Genomic DNA, 21,607 nt, shown 5'->3' with positions numbered 1-21,607 from the left:
CCTAGCAGGGGGTTTTCGTAATAAATGATTTAAATTTCGTTTTCAATGGGGTTGGAAACCTAATGACAGAGAACTGCTCAATTTGTATGTATTTAAAATAAATACTTAGAAAACGCTGTAGAATCGAATCAGCAGTCCTAGTAGAAGAATTCAGCACCGCCATTATAATTTGTCCCAAACAGAAAACTCAAATGAACTTTCAAAACTTTCAAAACTCAAACCGTGCAAAAATCGTTCAATCTTCTTAAGCAACCGACCAGGCGGCCAGAGAAACACAGAAAGCCAACGGAACCGATTCAATTTAACTTTCGAACGAACAACGCACACCGCTGTGCAAATAGAAATAAAATTACACACACACATTGGCCGGCACATATATACGGTACGTGTGTACATATGTGTTTGCTTTGTCACGGTTCTTTGCATACCGCCGTCTCGCTTCGACTTTAACGTCAGCAACAGACCATCCTCCTCGCACTCACACAAGCAGTGCATTTTACAGTTTTGAAACGATCATGCGGGCGCGTTTAACATGTGCGAGCGGTACGACGCTTGCTGTGCGTTGCTGATCGCCTGGTTGGCACATGGATCACTTTATCGATTTTACGAAGAAGCGAATCGATTTTTTTTTGGTTTTGTGATCTCAGAATCGGAATCATGACCGCCGCCAGATGATCGTGCGGACAAGGCTTTTTTCACAACTTGGACGAGACAAATCCGCAAGAGAGCATCACCAACGGCAATCAACACAGCGATCGCTGTGAATAAAAATAAAAAAAGAAAAGCAAAAAATGTACTTGGAGATGCCGGGGATTGAACCCGGGGCCTCTCACATGCAAAGCGAGCGCTCTACCACTGAGCTACATCCCCGATGTACAAACCTCGAGCAAAACGCCCATACGAAGAAGGCGAATGGTGGTGCGTAGCCAAACTAAATGGAAATGCACACATAGCGTTTGTAACGTGTTAAGGCTTAGTTTTTGCACGAATTCAATGTTATTGTTGTAAATGCAGTTGAACTTTTTTATTTTATTTAATTTTTCTTTATGTGTTGAGAAATATGGAAGATTGTCCAATCATATTCAATTATTTTAAAATTCTATAGGCGTTTTTATTTTTTTGTTGTGCAAAATACGTGCTAAATGCTAAATCAAACTTCCTATATCCTATTCGTCCTGCAATCTTGGATTTTAATCGACTCCCCTTTCCCCAGTGCAAAATGCATTTTGGTCGAACCGCTTCTCATCGGGGATGTAGCTCAGTGGTAGAGCGCTCGCTTTGCATGTGAGAGGCCCCGGGTTCAATCCCCGGCATCTCCAAGTACATTTTTTGTTTTTCATTTTTCCTTTGTATTTTACATATTTTTGGCTCTTTAAATGCGTTTAGAGCTGGAATCGCAAAGCCGATGCTTGTGTGTGGGCCATGACCAGGGACTTGATTTATGCGCAACGAGGCGGCAATAATGAATTATTTATGCCGATTTACGGCTGCCAGGCAGGTCTGCATGTCAATTGGCAGAAACACACTAGAGTTTTGGAGACTAGTGGAAGGAAATCGAGGGGAGGCCGAAAACTTGAACGATTCTCTTGGCCAGTGTTTGACTTTTGGCAGCATTTAAGCCCAAGTCGTAGCCGCAATGCAGTCAAGTGGTTAAATTGTGTATACCCAGGCTGCTGCGAAAGGAAATTGGCTTGTTCTCACTTTTGCAACATTTGCCGACTCGAAATTAAAATTAAATTTTGCATGAGCTTGAAAGCAGCCCAGCAGCAGAAGCAGCAAAAGCATCAAAAGCAGCAAAAGCAGCAGTTTAAATATTGGCCAGGCCCTGGACAGGCAATTGATTTTGTTGCGGTCGAATAAGGGAAACAGTCCCAAGAATTTGACATGTTTCTCGATCACAGACTCTTCATTCCTTACACACATCTTGACCTATCAATTAGCAGGAAGCATAGGCCAAAAATTTAAAAGTTGAAAATCCGAAATGCTATGTGCTAAATGCTAAATGCTAAATCAGAAATGCCAAATCCCAACGCCCAGACACAAGTGGCATAAATAAGATTATGCCAGGTCTCGTGTTGGATTGAAATTAATTACCATAACGACGTCTGCTCGTGTCAGTATGTGGGATTTATTTGCCGGCAATAAATATTTTATAACAGAGCTGAACTGTGCTGGCCCCTGATGGACTTGAAGGCATAATTTGAATAAAAGAAAATCCAAATCGAAATTGTCACACAGGATTTATGTAATTGCATAAACACCGCAAGGACATTCGCACACACGTGCCTGCCTCGAAAGGCCTCGATTCAGTTGCTTTCGGTCTCCTTTGCTGCTAAATAATTGAGGCAACAAACTAAACAAATGACGTAGCCTCAATTTCGTGACGGGCTCCTTGGACAGGGAAAAGGGTGTTCAATCTATTTGGGGTTTCCTCCGGAAAAGAACACCCGTGTTGTATTTGTGCGTTGTACTTAAGTTATCGATTTCATGGTCTTTGAATGCGAAATGTTCCCATTCCTTGGTGGAGTAATTGGTATTGGTGGTATTCAAGAGTTTAGTGGGATGAGTTTGAAACCGCTGGTAAAGTTTTGTAAACATAAAGCTTAACTTGAGTGTATTTTTGAACACCTTTCTAATTTCCCAACTATTCTTGTCATTTTTAGCTATTCTTTCAAGCTTTCTGTTCCATAAACCTCTTAAAATCCCAGGCATTCTAGTTTATTCTTTCCCTTTTTTGTACTCCTATATATTTTCCCAGCTGTACAAACAATAAGCAACTCAACACCTATCCAATCTTGCGCATTAGGGCCCAACCACACCTACGATTAAAACGTTAATGCGTACAATTCTATTAGAGGCTTTGCACGCACTTCTGTGCGGCTCCTGGTAATCGCATGACCCCAATCCCCAATCCCCAATCCCCAACCCCAAGCCGAGCTTAGTTCTAATTAGGAAACCACAAGTGCAGGGACCGATAAGAAATGCAAATGCAGTGGCAGACTTTGGATGTCGGAGACCTAAGGCCCTAAGATCCCGGCTTAATCACATTAAATGCACATTTAAAATTCTCTTTCTCGTTTACACTGGCAGTTTGCTGCATGCCAGTATCATCATCATCATCATCATCATCATCGGCAGGACGAGTATCAATGACGGGGGTTTTTGCGAAAGTGAAAAACCAATACATATTTCCGGTGAATGGTGAGTGGGGTTGCTCGACCAAGGATGCCGCCCAAAGGACATCCGATTGTGCGTGAGTTGCTGCTGCTGTCTACGTTTGTGTCTCCGTCTCTGTGTGCGTATGTGGTAAATTAATAATGCATTCGATATCGAAGCCACTTTGCATTCAAATTCAATTGTGCATGCGTGCAAATTCAATTCCCCAAAGCCCAAAGGCATAAACTAAATTATATTGCTGCAAAATTTAAATGCGCAACTATTTTCGTTGCACTCAGGCACATGACAATTGCAATTGCAATTGCAAGTGTCAAAAAAGGAAGCGGCTTCGCCTAAGCCAACCAGTTCCAATACCAGTATCCCAGTATCCGAAAATACCCTACCTTACATAAATACTGGCAACGCAACGCAACCCAAACCTGCAACACAATCACGTTTCAATTAACAGCCATGGCCGGCACTGTACTTCAGTCGCATTGCGCTGTGCTGGCCATTTGGTGCTGGCCATATTCGTATGTAAAACACGCACGCAACGGCTGCTCATCGGGCAGGGCTTAATGGCCAGGACCTGGACATCATAATTCCGGCCACAATTCCCAAACACCGCAAACACATAAGGGAGTGTGCAGCGGGTTGGGTTGGGTTGGGTGGCAGTTGCAGTCGACCAGGCCAAGTTCTATGGGGCCCACGAACTAATTACGTTAATATGCGACAACGTTTTCATAGGCGAAAAATGTTTGCTGCACTGCGGGCGCTGTACACTCAACGAATGTTATGGCCCAAATTGGCAATTAGTCCAACACAATTTCCCAAATCGTGCCTTATCAACCAAAGTGGGCGCCTAAGGCCTTCTGAGCCAATTTTAATTAGAGAATATTACAATTATCTAAATAAACTAAGTTCATGCCTGTGAATGTATCAATAATTCTGTATATGTTTACAGCTTGTTTATAACATTTACTCTTAACAAAATATCTAATAGTGCAAAATGGTTTCTATTTTCATGAACTTACCACAAGTCCTATTCCGAATTCGCTAAGTGCAGCGAAGGGGTCAGAGGTGGCATGGGGTTGCATATGCGATTGGATAACCAAGACTGGTGTAAATGAGTGGAGCACAACAAGGGCCACTCGAGGAATGCTCGATTGGATTTCGAAGGCAGCATTAGCAAAACTTGCCGAATTATCCAAGGAGGTGCGTACTTCCCGAAAACAGCAGCATTACGTTGCTAACAAGTGACTGCTGCGCATCAGCTGTCAGTGGGGAAACGGCTCGCCGCATCGCTCCTGCCCCACTGCCCCCGGCGCTGGAGAAGATGCAACTGTTTGGATGCCGGACTATTAGGAATGCCAACACAACGGACCCGGATGAGCGGACGTGGACCAGTTGCGTACGTGTTGAACATCGGTTACCATACCTGCAGCAGGACACACTAAGCCAAGCAGCATTACCCAGCTCCGATCCCAGCCCCACGTCCATATAACCATAAAGCCATCCCATTTCCAAGCCACCACCGCCGCCACCATCGTCACCACCCCCCGCGTGTGTGCATTCATAAATAAGGCATCCAACGAGGCAGACTCAGCAGGGAGCCCAACTACAGGCTGACCTGTCCATCCAGGTTAACGGGAAGACGCACATAGCAACACACAGCCACACTGTAAGAAATGCCACTACAAGTCGTAATATATATTGAAGTAACGGATGAAACTTGCGTCTTAAAAATGAGTACGATTTTAACATTGCTGCTACTCATTGCTTAAATTACTTACAACAAGTCACCCTTTTACACCTTGTTATACTGCATATTCCGTACTAACTTGCGCTTTTCTCAGTGCACAGTTTCCCTTGGCGCACACATATTCGATCACTCGCTCACGTAGCTCTCTCAAAGTCCTGCGGCCCATGCTCGTGCGGAAAAAGGACGAGTGACAGGACGGGAAGTGGACAGATGGATGCTGCTCCTGCTGTTGACAGTGCCTGCTGTCATTCATTCATTAATGCATTTTCCTGATTTTCACTCATTTAACTCTATAGATTTTTCATTTTGCCTATTACGAGCCGGGGCATCAGGACACCAGGGTCAGCAGCTGGATGAGAAATAGAAGAGGTGGATGGGATGGCATGGGAATGGCAATGAGGGCGACGTGGCCATCGGCTCTCGCATGTCCTGACCTCTTTGGCCTGCCCTGTTGGTTCTGTCCTGGCCCCGGGAGCCATGCTTCATTTACTTTGTTGTCGGTGGCCATTAGTTTTGACGCACTTTGGACCAGGTCCCCACCTGATGCGATGGCCATTGGCCACTGGGATGGTGATGGCGATGGTGATGGCGCTGGTGATGTGGGAATGCAAATCCCCGCCCGCCCAAAGGCACAATCCCGGCCGGCATTGTGGGGTTAAGTGGGTTGTGTGTGCGGAATGAGCATAATGGATTGACAGGCTTCGTTAGCAGGAGCTGGTAAGCTGAGGTCAATCAAATCGCAGGCAAACTTTCAAATATATCAATGTAAATCAGCAATCGATTCCGGATGCACATCGTAATCGATAGAAAGTAAACACATTGCCTGGAGAAAGTTCGAATAACTTTTTCGAAGCGGAAAAGGGTAAAGGCTACCAGATTCTCTCGCAGTTGGAATAATTAGATACGCAGTTAGGTAAACGTTTTCGGTGTGAAACGAAGGTTTATCTGGTGTCGTGAGTTGGTTAAGTTGCCCACTAGGATGGATGTTCTTCGATTTACTCCTTCAATTTTCATTTAATCCCATCAATCGAAAGGTAAGCAAATCCGAATCGAAGTTCCAGCACCGCAATGCTCTCGTTCTCTGTTTTTCAACACCCTATTTCATCCGTAGCCCACTCTACGATATCCTGGCTCAAGTGTCGCTTTTTTGCAACTTTCGTTGGCCAAACACAGACGACACTTCTTCAGCTTCAGCTGCTTTTTATCTGCTCCCCGATTTTCCGAGCGTTTAGGCAACAATAACAGCAACAGCGACAAGAGCAAGTTGGGTAAACAAAAAGTCGGACTTGGAGAGTCCAGGATTCCACAAGAGATGACGCATGGTGATTAGAAAACTATCTGGAAAGTATAGGGCAAGCTAAAATGCATATTTCTACTTCAGTGAACAAACAAATATACGAAAAGTATGTGGAACCAATACACTTACTTTAACAATTAATTCTACGAGTCTATGTAACTCATTCAAACTTTCTGCAGTACTTTTTGGTTAACTCAATAACTCGGATATGAAGCGGATTTGTCTAGAAAATAGCTCAGTTGTCCAGCCCTGCCGCCCGCCCCCACTTTCACCTTTCCCCGCCGCCTTTCACACTAAATGACGCTCGAGGGCAACGACAAGGACTCCTGCCGCTGCCAGCGTGGAAAAGTCAAAAGGCCACGACTTGGTCTAAAACTGACTTTGGCTTTTCAGGTATAATTAATCTTGTTTAGCTCTTGTTGTTGCCCGGCTGCTTCACTGTCTGTCCGTCTGTCCGTCTGCTCGACTGTCTGTCACCCAGGGCTCCTGTTTGTTTGTCTTGCCATTCGGGCAGCTCCTTGAACAGGACATCCCCCACCCACCGCACCACCGCTTGCGGAAAAAAAACAAAAAACACCCCCACCGTAACCCCCGTAATGTATTTAGAACGAGTTTAATTTGCTCGCCAGCACATTTTTCTCCTTTCACAAGAGGGAGTCCTGGGCCAGGTTAACTATTAATTTTCGGCCCCTGAGCAAGATTAACGAGTGCATGATTGCCTCAAATTGTCTACGAAAGTGGGGGTGCCCCAAGTGGGTGGTTGGTGGCTTAATGCCCAAATTCATGGCATACTTCAAGGCGCTGCCGGCGACCCAAGACCGAAATTTATTTTCGTCCATTGCAGTTTTGTCGCCATTTTCAAGTCGCTTTTTATTTTGTGTTTCGTTTCGGCCAACTTGACTTGGGTGATGGGGCGATAGGGTAATGGCTGCTGAGCTAAAGGTCCTTTTCTTCTGCTTATTTTGCCACTGCAACTGCTTCGGCTTCTTCCATTCGCTGGGCGGTAATTAATTTTGTTGCATGTCACAGCTGCTCGGTGAATTTATTTTGTTTACTGCTTAGGCAGATAATTGCAATTCAGTTTGCTTTGCATAGTTTGGAAATCGTTTTATCAACTAATTATAATAGCTTAAATACTGCTCGATTTAATTAGGAATTTCATAGGCTGGCAATTAATTTAGACTTAATGCAATAAATATAATGAAATCGTTATAGAAATAAGGGAATTGATTTAATATTTCAGATATTTTAAGATGGTATCTATCTAGTTCAATGTTATACAATGATTTTGTCAAAGCATTCCAGAATACTATACTTGCTTCTAGTTAACATTTGCATCGACTTAGGAAAGAAATATTCTCCAACATTTCGAATCGAAATGGAAAATTGTAAAATTGCAGAAACATTGCATTTTGCATTGATTTTGCAAATCCGTAAACCCAACCAGAAGACCTTTCAACCTCTCGAAAAATTGCTTTCCTCTCGTTGGCATTGTTTTCTGTCCAGAAATTTTGCTCGTTTTCGCATTTCTTGTTGCCTGTTAAGTAAAATGTTTTCATTGTATTTGAAATGCTGCCAGGAGCAGGAGAGGACGTCGGAGCAGGAGCGATGCAGGGGCAAAATGGGGCCAGGATTGGCTACACTATGTTGTTTGTTATTGCAACAAAGCTGGATGTGTTTTTGCAGTTGACACCTGAAATGCAAACACATTTGCCACAGCCGCTGAACAGGATCAGCTTCGGATTCATTCTGAGGACCCAGGCGACAGGATGGGACGAGGACGAGGGATCCAGATTACAGAAATGCAGATGCACCAGCTGCTGCTTATGGATGCCACTCAATGGATATGTGTGCGTAAGTGTGTATATCTGTGTGTGCGGCTGACAAGCTGCAGTTGTTGCACATGAAAGAGTTCGAAAGGCAAAAGTCTTGTTTTCATTTTCCAGCTACACGAGAAAGTCGAGCCAGCGCTTGACTCTCGAACTTCCCGCTGGAGGTCACCGCCAGTTGACCCAGTCTGGCTCGAAATGAAACCCAATATTTGGCAACCCAACTCCGCCCTTTGTCTGGTTAGCTGTGCAAAATAATTGCAAATTAAAATCAATGATTTGTTCATTTATCTCATTAGGAGTATAGGCTACTATATCATTTTGAGGACTTGCATTTCGAATATCTTAGATTTCTATTTTCTTTTATATAAGCCAATGGCAAGTCACACAATTGGTTTTAACAATGGCAATTGCCGCATTATTTCTTTTGTTCAATATTTTTTTTTTTGCTTGAAATGCATTACCATGTGCTCCTGTTGGACAAAAGTAAGCCCCACCCTTGATCCCGTGTTGCCATTATTGACCTCCGTACCCGCTGACAACCTTCGACCACATTTGCATTAAGTGCCGCTTAACACGGAATCTCAATCTTTTATGCAAAGTACTGTCCTCCACCTCCAACTTGAGGTCCTTTTGCACTGCCGAAATGTTGCTGCCATCCGTGTGTCCTGCAGGGGTTTCAATAACCCTGGGCGAAGTTGTCTGCGCGCAGCCCATGAATCACTTTGAGTCCTTCTGCGGCTTCGATGACTGTCAACGGGATTTGGCTGCACTGCATCTGCTGGCTGTGGGCATATGGATTCTGCCCCCTGGAATCCGCTTTTATGCAAAACACCTTGTGACGACCGTGTCCTTGTGGTCCTTTGATCCACTATTCATTCTGCTTGAAGTTTTACTGTATGATAATACTAATATAACACCATCATCTTAGACTGAGACATCGTCATCTAAGATGATGATGATTAATTTTCTACATCCATGTTATTTTATTCGAAATTAGTGAATATATTTCTGTAAGTATATATTGAAACTATGTTTCCATTTATTAAGTTTCAGTTCAGTTCCGATATTTCCTTCCTCTGGCTGACCTTTCAACTTTATTCCATTGTGGCTGAGCACGCATTTGTGCATTTCGGCGATTGCCTAATGCAGCGTTGAATAATTTTAGCAAAAAATCAAATATTTGCCTGCGAATCCTTTGTGCGCCATCTAACCTTTCCTCCCGGAGGTCCTGGTCTCTTTGCCTTCCCTGGTCGAATTCAAAGCAGCGAAGCAAACGTCTGAAGGGCAAACAAACTTTTTGCCCGCGCCGGTTAATTTAGTCGATTCAGCTGCGACTGCACCAAAAAAAATAAAACAAGATGGAATGCTATAGTCGAGTTCCCCGACTATCAGATACCGACTACCAGATACATCAGAAAAAAAAAAAAAATAAATTTCTAAATTTGAATGCAGATTTATAGAGAATTGCGCCAGAAACATTTAGAGGTATGCCACTTCAAAATCCGATAAAGATAAGTTGAGTTATGGAGTTTGGAATTTCAGATTTGGGACATTTTTTGATTTTTTGAATTTCTACAACATATTCACATGAAAAAATTACAAAAAATTAAAAAAAAAATAAATTTTTAAATTTGAATGCAGATTTTTAGAGAATTGCGACAGAAACATTTAGAGGTATGCCACATAAAACTCCGATAAAGATAAGTTGAGTTATGGAGTTTGGAATTTCAGATTTGGGACATTTTTTGATTTTTTTGAATTTCTACAACATATTCACATGAAAAAATTACAAAAAAATTAAAAAAAAAAAAAATTTCTAAATTTGAATGCAGATTTTTAGAGAATTGCGCCAGAAACATTTAGAGGTATGCCACTTCAAAATCCGATAAAGATAAGTTGAGTTATGGAGCTTGGAATTTCAGATTTGGGACATTTTTTGATTTTTTTAATTTCTACAACATATTCACATGAAAAAATTACAAAAAAATTAAAAAAAAAAAAATTTCTAAATTTGAATGCAGATTTATAGAGAATTGCGCCAGAAACATTTAGAGGTATGCCACTTCAAAATCCGATAAAGATAAGTTGAGTTATGGAGTTTGGAATTTCAGATTTGGGACATTTTTTGATTTTTTTGATTTTCTGCACATCATACATCAGAAAAATTACAAAAAAATTAAAAAAAAAAAAAATTTCTAAATTTGAATGCAGATTTTTAGAGAATTGCGCCAGAAACATTTAGAGGTATGCCACTTCAAAATCCGATAAAGATAAGTTGAGTTATGGAGTTTGGAATTTCAGATTTGGGACATTTTTTGAATTTCTACAACATATTCACATGAAAAAATTACAAAAAATTAAAAACAAAAAAAATTTCTAAATTTGAATGCAGATTTATAGAGAATTGCGCCAGAAATATTTAGAGGTATGCCACTTCAAAATCCGATAAAGATAAGTTGAGTTATGGAGTTTGGAATTTCAGATTTGGGACATTTTTTGAATTTCTACAACATATTCACATGAAAAAATTACAAAAAATTAAAAAAAAAAAAAATTTCTAAATTTGAATGCAGATTTATAGAGAATTGCGCCAGAAATATTTAGAGGTATGCCACTTCAAAATCCGATAAAGATAAGTTGAGTTATGGAGTTTGGAATTTCAGATTTGGGACATTTTTTGATTTTTTTGAATTTCTACAACATATTCACATGAAAAAATTACAAAAAAATTAAAAAAAAAATAAATTTCTAAATTTGAATGCAGATTTTTAGAGAATTGCGCCAGAAACATTTAGAGGTATGCCACTTCAAAATCCGATAAAGATAAGTTGAGTTATGGAGCTTGGAATTTCAGATTTGGGACATTTTTTGATTTTTTTAATTACTACAACATATTCACATGAAAAAATTACAAAAAAATTAAAAAAAAAAAAATTTCTAAATTTGAATGCAGATTTATAGAGAATTGCGCCAGAAACATTTAGAGGTATGCCACTTCAAAATCCGATAAAGATAAGTTGAGTTATGGAGTTTGGAATTTCAGATTTGGGACATTTTTTGAATTTCTACAACATATTCACATGAAAAAATTACAAAAAATTAAAAAAAAAAAAATTTCTAAATTTGAATGCAGATTTATAGAGAATTGCGCCAGAAATATTTAGAGGTATGCCACTTCAAAATCCGATAAAGATAAGTTGAGTTATGGAGTTTGGAATTTCAGATTTGGGACATTTTTTGATTTTTTTGATTTTCTGCACATCATACATCAGAAAAATTACAAAAAAATTAAAAAAAAAAAAAATTTCTAAATTTGAATGCAGATTTTTAGAGAATTGCGCCAGAAACATTTAGAGGTATGCCACTTCAAAATCCGATAAAGATAAGTTGAGTTATGGAGTTTGGAATTTCAGATTTGGGACATTTTTTGATTTTTTGAATTTCTACAACATATTCACATGAAAAAATTACAAAAAAATTAAAAAAAAAATAAATTTCTAAATTTGAATGCAGATTTATAGAGAATTGCGCCAGAAACATTTAGAGGTATGCCACTTCAAAATCCGATAAAGATAAGTTGAGTTATGGAGTTTGGAATTTCAGATTTGCGACATTTTTTGATTTTTTTGATTTTTTTTATCTAAATCCGATCAAGACGGACATGGCCAGTTCGACTCGGCTACTGATCATGACCAAGAATATACTTTATATGGTCGGAAACGCTCCCTTCTGCCTGCTACATACTTTTCAACGAATCTAGTATACCCTTTTACTCTACGAGTAATGGGTATAAAAAGGGAATAAAATGAGGAACTGGCACACCGTGCGCATTACGTTTCATTTGATTCGGCTGCTGAAATTTTTATGCGATGCAATGGCAGTGTGAAAAATTCACAAAATCAACAGAAAATTGCCAGGCTTCGGTGCTCTGATTGAAATTTCAGTTGAGAAAATCCCAATGGCTGCAGGCCACACAATCGCACACTGCCACATTATATCCATTATTGGGTTTGATTTGCAGCTTAGTACGCAATTAATTGGTTGTTTTGTGAAACTCGGTTCATCGGACAGCACTTCTGCAGCGGATGGGCTTACTACTCGTACTTCAGGTGGATACTTCGATGTCTGGAATCCGGTATCTCCAGGTCTGTGGGGACAGTTGGCTTAAACAAATGGCCCGGCAAATTTCGGGCACTAAATCAGTGCAATTTTCGTATCACACCACATTACTCACAGGCGCTTGTTTATTTGCAATGCATTTTTGTTATACGAGTATATAGGTGCCACCCGTCGCTTGCATTTGTATATGTGCACTTTCATGCGCATCCGGCCTTTGCAATTCTGCTAAGCAAACTTTATGTCCACCATCCAGCCCCTCCACTGCCCACACCGGTGGCCATATTTCTAGTTCCCCTGGCAAGAAGGTAAGAGGCGAGAAAAAGCAACCAAGGAGCAGGAATGCAAATTTATGGTCAGACAAAGTTGTGTAGACGTTGCAAGCGGTGGCAGCAATTATATATTGCAAAGGGGGTTTCCAGGCGGGCGAGAGGTTGGTTTAGGTACCGGGCCAAAAGTAAAAGTGCCCCAAGGTGCAGTATAAAAATGATTAAATTTCCCCGGTGGAAAAATGCTTTTTCCAGTCTCCAGCGATTGCGGCTATTGCGGTATTCTTTCAAGATAATTTTTAAATTTATTGTATATCGTATCGAAAAGAAAACGGAACCTAAAATTAACGTGAGTAACAACACCTAAACTTAACTGTGCTTAATTGCGTTAAAAATATGTTTAGTGCTATTTTTTCCACTGCCCTGTTGCAGACTCAAAAACCCATCGTTTAAGCTTTTCTAATGAGCCGGTCATAAAAGCATTGGTAAGACCAGCAGCCCAGCCATTTACTTATTTATTTATGTGTATAACTTTGGTGGAACTTATTAGGTAAAGTGGTTTGGCTCAATCCAAACTATAAGCTCTATCAAAAAGTTGCCAAAGCCGCTGCAATATAAAGCACCTTGAGGGATTTTGCGAGAGGAACAAAGATTTACTTAGCCAACATTTCAATTAGGAGCGCATTTTTGTGCTGATCAATAGGAAAAAGTTTTCTTGGCCGCAAAACAATGGCGCCGCAAAAGCCACAAAAACTGCAGGCGTTGGCCAAAAACCGAACTTCAATTTATGCCATCGCACCCGTTTCCCGATTGAAATTTTTGCCATGTTATGCAGGAGATAGCATTTCAAGACCTCCACCTGGCGAATAAATTACGCACGCACATTTGTCGCCTCCAAACCTCGCCCACCACCATCACCAGCACTTCCGTTTCCGCTTAAGAGCCGATCCACTTCCGGCCCACTTGGGCATAAGTTAATGCGTCCTTATAGGCAATAAAATTTAAGTTTCTCCTCTCCCAGCGCTGGCTGGTTAAATTTTTCATGGGAGTTACCTTCGTCTGCAGCAACGCAGCGCAGTTCGCAATAAGTTTGCGCTACCAAAAAAGTTTCCCTAAAACTTAACGAAATTTAGTGGCGCCTGGCAGTGGGTCCTGAAATTGGAAGTCGTGGTCGTGGTTCTGGTTCTGGTCCTGGTCCTGGCCATTGCCCCAAACTTGTTGTTCTTGTTAATTGAAGCGTTCGGTTAGTGCAGAAATTAAGTTTGCGGTGGACCCGGCCACTTGGCCACTTTTACTTCCCATTTTGCTTGGATGTTGCGCCAGTTGAAACATAATTACCAGTTAATTTTTATTAAGCAGCGATAAAAAGCGTCTGCAGTGGCAAATAGGGATGGCTTGTTGGATGCAAGTTTGATGGCTTATCTCAAGATGACTGGGAAGTTTTGAAGATAGTTCTTAAATTACTTGATTGTATACAAGTGTATTGTGATATGTTAAGTGAAGAATTGTATTTTATTTATTGTTCCTTAAAGGACAAGCAAAATTCACAAAATTGTAGATTGAAAAGTAACTGAAGAGTGGGTTCTGCTAAGTTATTTCGTATTTTGAGTTTCAGGGTATGCGCTCCAACAATCTGTTAACCCAACCACTATTTTCCCCCATTATCCATTACTTTATTACAGCTAACCTTTGGAGAACACAGCCTTTAAATTATTACTTATCCCCCGAGGACGCTTATTGACACGTGAATGGCTCAACAACAAGTGTGGATGCCGAGGAATGTCCTGTAGCTATTGGCAGATTGCTTGTTGTCCTGTTTTCCTTGCCCTGCAGGTGTGCAAGGTGGTGAGCAAATATTTTGCTTGACACTATTAAATTTCACTAAAAACAAACGAATCTCACACGCCCATTCGCCGGCTGCCGTAATTTTTAATTAACGCGATTAAATTAATTTAATGAGTTTGCTCCCATACCCCTGCAACTCACTTCAAGCGACAATTAAATTTTCATGTCCTGGGCGCTGGGATGCGAGTGTGTGTGTGTGTGTGTGTGTGTGTGTGTGAGTGGCAAGGACGTCGTCAGCGACAAAGAGACGTAAACATAAACGCCACGTTTCGTGTTATGTACGACGGGAAATGATTTTTACGATGCCCAGCAGCAGGAGGAGCAGAAGCGCACCACATGTCTCATCAACGTCAGCTAGCCAACATCCAAGGCACTCGCATTTTCCTGGACAGAAGGGTTCGGGATGCCGGTGGCCACCTCACTGACAGCCAGGACACTTTGGAGCGGCATTATCATTAACAACATCATGCGAAAGTGCCCATATCCCCATATCCCCATATCCAAGTACCTCGAACTCCACTCGTTCCCATATCGCACACACATTGTCAATGGATGTCTGATACGAGGGCGGTTGCATAACCGGGGGCGTGGCTGTGGGGTGGTGTGGCGGCGGGTCTGCCTGATAATAAAGCAATTTCAGTGTTAATTTGTATGCCACGACCGTGTAACCCCACTTGCCCTAATGGATGCTCACCGGGATGATAGTGCGGCCAATTTAAGCCATCGATATGGGGCATAGCCCCCAAGGAAGACTGATAACAGCGGATTGGTCTAGAAAAGTGCGCAGGTCTTGTTAAAATATACAGTACATAAAACATATATTCTGGGAACTGAAATATTTGCTCTGTGGTTACTCCTAGTTGAGCATTTCAAGTAATTTAGTTACTAAAGACCATACTCTACGTTGAATGAAGAGAAATTTCCATTTCAGCACCTTTAGCTCGGCTTGAGTACTAATCTCTGGCCATTTTTCAACATTGTGGCACTATGAACTCGACAATTTTCACCTTTTTCGATATCAATAATCCGCAGCCATTAATTACACTTTGGCGCTGTCGGTAATGGAGAATAAAAGATGGGTCCGGGCTGGCTGGGGGGCAATATTTTGTGTCCGCTGCCAACTAATTGCAACAGTTACGACGCCATATGGCCACCAAGTCATCGAGAAGGGGAGTCCCCGAAGGACCCGCGCAGATGCCATTTTCTTCGCTTTTCTCCCAGCGATGCGATGCGATGCGCGTTGGTGTGTGAAATAGACAACTTACGTGCCATACGCACATGTGTGTGTATGTGTTTGTAAAGTTGCAAGGAAAAATGCAGAGGAAAATTGCAGGCAATGGCAAAGTTTCTATGCCACCATTCGCCCACACTCATTTCACTTTTTGCGCATTTTTCACTGCCATGTGGCAGGTTCATGTCGTTTCCTTTCCCCGGCCCCTGCCCCACTAGTTTTTCCACTATTTTCCGAGTTTTCCGAGTTGCACTGGCACTTGGGGAATTTACGTGTGCATGCATACGCTTAGTTTTCCACTGCCCCGTTCTGGGGAAAAAGGGAAAGCAAATTTGAGCCAACTTCCCTTTGTCGACTTGGCCTCCTTTTGTTTTCTGGCTCTGTGGTTAAGCAGGAATAATGCATCTGGTATGTGAGCATTCTTATGCCACAATATACGAGTATATACATATGCATTACGCTCCGTGCCACAAGGATCCTTAATGAGTGATACTCCCAAGAAACCCAAATAAGAAGGACTTTTTGTTTTTTGTAATTTATTTCTTGTGTTTTATTGTATTTCATTGTTTTGTTGTTGTTCATTGATGTCTGTTGTTTTCATGTTTGTTTTAATTCTTTTCCCATTTACTGCTAAATAACTTTAAATGTTGTATTTTCATTATCAATATAATTTCATTCTTCATCTTCATTCTCACTTGCCAGCTTCTAATTCACTTTCATCATAATTCTTTACTTCGCTTTCTTCTGCTCGTTGTTGTTTTTGCATTTCGCAAGATTTGTTATCGCTTTGCTTTGCCTTCCTGGTTCGTTCTTTACATGAATAATAACTAAATTTGTTCATTATAATAATAAATATAATAATAATAGGTAATAATGATTTGTTTATTAAATATTTTTAAAAAATTTTCTTTTTTTTGGGTTCTTTTCTTTTATTTTAGGAGTATATGTATCATCGCTATCAATTATCATACGTCAGAGTCGTTGCCCAAAACTTGTTCTCCTCCGTTCAGTTTTACTTTTGTGGATTTCTTCCTGCCAAAAACTCCGTATCTTAATATCTATTATTTCAATTCATCTTTATTTGTATATGTGTATAGTTAAGTTGTATATACTAGTTCATTAATGTATATTTAATATATGTTTAATACAATGTATATTTATAAAAAATAAAACAAACTACAAAAATATATATGAACACAAAATATAAACAACGAACAACAATTATTCGGCCACCTTCTACTCCTCCGCGAATATCACAAAACAAAAAACCAGAAAACACGAAGAAATTATATAGAAAACTTAACTCAATTACAAACAATATAGACATTGGGACCAGAGGGTCGGGGGGTCGAGGGTCGGGGGGTGGGACAGAGGGTGAGCTCTGTCTGAAAAACATATCGAAAAATTCGTTGATATCACCTGACAAAAATGAATAACTACTTACAGTACATACAAACATATGCCATGTATCATAGTGTAATTTAACATTACGCTTACTTAACCATTCGAAGTGGAGTAAAATTGATTTTCCCTCACATTCTCGATAAGGTTTCTTGTAATTTCGCTTCACTCTGCTCTCAGGGGTCAATACATTTAGTTTTCTTTACGTTGCAACATTCAGTAATTGTATTTTTGTTTTTGTTTTTGTTTTAGTTTCGTTTTCGTTTTTGTTTTTGTTTTTGTTTTTCTTTCAATAAACACATCACATCATATTCACAATTAATAATCATAATGATCTAATATATATGTGTAAATATAAATTAAAATTAACAATAATAACTATGACTTACAATGAAGGAGACTCTACACATAACTACATTAATCCGTTTTCCCTTCGATTCAGAAATATTTTCTGGCATCATATAGTATCTGTATCTGTTTGTTTTAAGAGCGCCATGTACATGCGTCAAGTGAAATTGGTTTTCGAAACAATTCGAAACTATTCGAGAAGGTTGAAATCAATGTATATTGGTGTATATATTGGTTTGATGTTAAGGCAAATAAAAGTTTCGTTTCTAGTTTACAAACTCGTGCTATTCTACATGCGCGGCCATGTCAAATGACACGCCAATCTACACATACTAGAGAAGATGTCAAGTAGAACAAAATCCCGCTGAAATCTCTTATGGTACAATGATTCTATAGTGTCTATATGTTCGTAGTTAGTTTGCTTAGTAACTAGGATTTCTCATTTCCGCTTATTGGTTTTTCTGTGTGTGTGTTTCTTTGTTTTTTTTTTTCCGATTTTTTAAATTTTTTCTTTAAAGAACATTTATTTTTACACAAAACATCGTGGTTTCTTTTTTTGTTTGCCCTTTTGCAGCTTATTGTATTACTCATTTGTCGTTATTATAATAAATGTTAGTAACTGTTAAAATGTCGACGAGTTTTTAGTTTGAGAATCTACGAGTATTGTGTTTATATCATTATAATTATCATTTACTTCACTTGTTTACTTTAGTTAAATTACTTTTATTCGTTTACAACTGTTCCACTTGCTTCTGCTGCCGTTGCACATAGATTTAAGGTCTGATTATAATGGACGGAAACTTATTAGGCATTCTTATTTGGAGTCGGGAAAGTTCGGGACACGACTTCCGTGTGATCGAGTAAGTTTGGAGGAGGCTTCGAAGAGAGCGAGCTGAAGTTGCTACTACGAGTGGTTAGGTTTAGGTGCTGGATGCTCTATCCGAGTCTTAGAGAGAAGGAGGAACTCAGGTGTATGGACCGAAGTGAGATAGTGATAGTGATAGTGATAGTAAGAGTGATTGGCGATTGGTGATAGTGTGATTGCGATGAAAAAACAAATTTCCGTATATTATAGCCAGCCCTTAAATGTATATGTAGATAAATCTGTTATTGCTGAACAATTATTAGCTAGATGTCGAGTATTATTGGTGTTATCCTTATTGAATGGAGATATTCGTACGCTTGCCATTTAAAATTACGTTTAACTATCCTGCTTGCCATGGCTCTAGTATTCGATTGCTGCTAGTTCGCTTCAATTTAATTCAGTTTTACCTTTATCCAATTCTGCCTGCCATCGTTAAATTATTATTTTTCTTTCTTTACTTTTTGTTTCTTTAAAAGATCACATTTCATGTTTAGTTGCCATTAGTAAATATATATATATATATATATAATCAATATATTTGTGTTAATGTATATATTCATACGTGTACAGACATAAATATATGTAGTATATATACATATAGTGTATATATGTACGTATGCTTTTGTATATAATAAGTAGTTTCCTTTCTGCAGTTATTGTAATTCATATTATGTGTGTTCCAAATACGTTCTCGAGTGTATAAAAAACAAGTCACAAAACTTCATTAAAACAGCGGCAAACTGTAAACGAACAGTTAATCGGAAATAAGTCTGGATTAATAAATGTCGCATATAGTGGGTATCTTTCTATATACATATATAGTGCTTACAAATCGTTTGCATAGGAAGATATAATACGGTACAATTTCGATTTCTGTGTGAGCTGAGTGGTATTCCTCATTAAATGTTGTTTAGAGTTTTTTGTGTTCATTTGCTAAAGAATTCAGCTAAATAAGTTGTTATTAATACACTTTAAAAAAGTCTCCTTCTTTGTTTGTGGTTGCAAAAATGCTTATTCCTTTTAATTTGATTAATTTTCTGGTTGTTTACCTCATATCGATTTTGTTTATCAGTGGTGTTTTTGATGCTTTCATTGTATATAAAAAATATGGTTTCTCTTGCTGTAGTTCGGCTGATTTATCTTGATCGTTATTATAAAATGTAAAAAAGGATTATGGTTTCTGTACTCTGTTTTCTTTATCTGACCTCTGCATTCTGCTTAATAAAATCTCCGTATCGTTTGCCTCTCGCTTGTAGTAAATCGTTGTTGCAAAAATAGGACGTGACTGTACTTTTTTCATTTTCATCTTCATCCTCATCGTTTTGTTTTTGTTATCGTTATCGTTATCGTTATTATTATTGTTATTGTTAAGTGTTTATTATTAGTTGTTCTTGCTGCTTATCTATGGCCTATGTAGATTCTGTTTTTGATTAATTTTGACTATTTGCCATGGAGAACGGTTTGTCAGGCTTAACCTTAGCTAATATTAACACTCCTCACTAAATGTTTATCCACTTTTATGTACCTTTATTTGTATTTTTATTTGCATTGAAATATGGAACACTAGAGTTTAAAATAGTTTGTAACTAATTTTAATGCAACTGCGCTCTCCTCCAAAGTTCTTTCTCTTGTAATATTAATTTCAATTTTTAATTGCTAATTTTCTTTAGTTTCTTTTTGCATTTAACAACACTCCTATTTATCTTTTCATTTTTTTCCTTCTGTTTTGGTTTTGCAATATTGTAGAGTCTTCACTCAATGTTTTCCCTCTAATGCATGTCACTTGATGTGTAAATGAGATGCTTACACGTTAAAGTCTTGCTATACGTACGAAAAAGTTCCGTAGAGTTTAACTTTCTCTTCGGTTCTAATTTTTGTAAATAGTTCGTATCAACCTTTAATTTTCGTCAAAAACTTCCATTACTGCTTTGTGTCTTATGTTTGTGTTTCATAGAATGTGATTGTTTGAAGTTTTATTTACTAGCTTAGACCTTTTTCAGACAAGTTCTGCATTTGCTTTTTGATTTCTTCCAATTTAGCTTGGAGTCTCGAGTAGAGCATCATCGCTTGGGGAGTATTCATGATTGGTATACGTATTGTGTTGCTAAGGTTTTGAGGAGTATGCAATATAAGTATCTAGGTGAACTGGAGTTGACAAAAACGAGTATTCAATGGATAAAGGTAGGTGACAAACTGGTAATAAAGAAAAACCCTATACGATGCGTTTCCTGGGCCACTTGGTTTTTGAAAACATTAATTGAGGTGCTCAAAGGCGTGCTACAAATCTTTTAATGGTAGTTTTGAATATTTCTCAATACGTATCGCCCATTTTTGGGCGCCATAACTAATGTTTCCAATTGCGTTGGCTCTTCGGAAGAAACACATCCCTATGACCTAATATACGTTTCTGGGAAAATGAATAGAGCTGCCCCCTGTGGCAGATAAGGAAACCCCTTCTCCTAGATGCATGTCGATGGAGACGCCACTGTGGCCGGCGCCACTGTTATCGTGGTGGCCGGTATGGCCGCCACGGTGGTGGCCACCACCTGACCCATCTGCGTCTGGTAGTGGTGACCCACAAAGGCGTGCTGCTGCGCCTGCGGCGGCGGTGCCTGGGTGGTGTACTTCAGCAGATGTTGCTGCGGGGCAGCCTGCAGCGAGATGAACGGGGTCGCCTGGATGGGGATGCAGTTGGAGTTGTAGTCGCTGCTCAGCACCAGGGTGGGCGTGGCATCGGTGTAATAGGCGGGCGCCTTCAAAAAGGTCGCCGTGGCCGCCGGACCCTGGTACTGTTGCTGGGGCGTGGGCATGGTGGCCGTCGAGGTGGTGGACAGCGTGGTGGCCGACGAGAGGGTGGGCGAGGTGGCTATCGAGCAGGAGGAGGACGAGGAGGCCGACGAGGGGGAGTAGGGCGAGCTGCAGTGGTAGGTGATGTGTGTTGGCTGCTGCGCGTGTTGCTGCTGCAGATGCTGCTGCAGATGTTGCTGCTGTTGCTGATGCTGATGCTGCTGCTGCTGGTGATGCTGCTGCTGCTGCTGTTGCTGTTGATACATGTTGCTGGCGTGTGCTGCCTGCTTGCTGGCATTGCTGTGGTAGTAGTTGTTATTGCTGCTGTTGCTGTGGTAGCTGAACTGTTGCTGCTGCTGCTGCGGCGGCTGGTGCTGCTGTTGCTGTTGCTGCTGCGGCTCGATGATTATCAAGTTGCTGGTGCCGTTGTAGCCGGCTGCTGTTGCTACCGGATTGGCTGTTGTTGTGGCCACCGGCACAGCTGGCTGCTGATCACTGGGACTGGTGATCATGGCCGCCATGATGTTGGCCGGCGGCAGGACAATCGGTATGTGGTAGTATTTACACTGCTTGCGGCGGCACTGGCTGTTGGCGTGATCGCGGCAGACAGCAACACGTTGATCAATCACCTCGACCTTGTCATCTGGAGATCGAATCGAATCGGTTCGCAAGCGGGGGATAGAAAGAAAGAGCGTGGC

The 21,607-nt window shown here is 40.3% G+C and overlaps 1 protein-coding gene and 2 non-coding genes across 5 annotated transcripts in view; 1 reads left to right on the top strand and 2 right to left on the bottom strand.

Moving 5' to 3' along the window:
• Nucleotides 1-798: 798 nt before the first annotated feature.
• Trnaa-ugc lies at nt 799-870 on the bottom strand. Its single transcript has one exon. It is a non-coding gene; the product is annotated as a tRNA-Ala (tRNA).
• Nucleotides 871-1,247: 377 nt separating this feature from the next.
• Trnaa-ugc lies at nt 1,248-1,319 on the top strand. Its single transcript has one exon. It is a non-coding gene; the product is annotated as a tRNA-Ala (tRNA).
• A 16,511-nt stretch (nt 1,320-17,830) lies between these two features.
• The window catches only part of LOC6548040 (muscleblind-like protein 2), a 115,354-nt gene continuing 111,577 nt past the window's right edge, over nt 17,831-21,607 (bottom strand). For 2 of the 3 annotated variants that reach the window (XM_015156284.2, XM_015156281.2), the window contains one exon: nt 17,831-21,552. In XM_015156284.2, the coding sequence (XP_015011770.1) occupies nt 20,582-21,552 (971 nt within the window). In that variant the 3' untranslated portion in view covers nt 17,831-20,581. The remainder of the gene's footprint in view (nt 21,553-21,607) is intronic. The other variant, XR_001448460.2, reaches the window with a different exon arrangement.

The sequence above is a fragment of the Drosophila erecta genome, unplaced genomic scaffold (assembly GCF_003286155.1).
Source record: "Drosophila erecta strain 14021-0224.00,06,07 unplaced genomic scaffold, DereRS2 tig00000092-arrow-pilon, whole genome shotgun sequence".
NCBI lineage: Eukaryota > Metazoa > Arthropoda > Insecta > Diptera > Drosophilidae > Drosophila > Drosophila erecta.
This window is presented reverse-complemented; position numbering and strand designations above follow the sequence as displayed.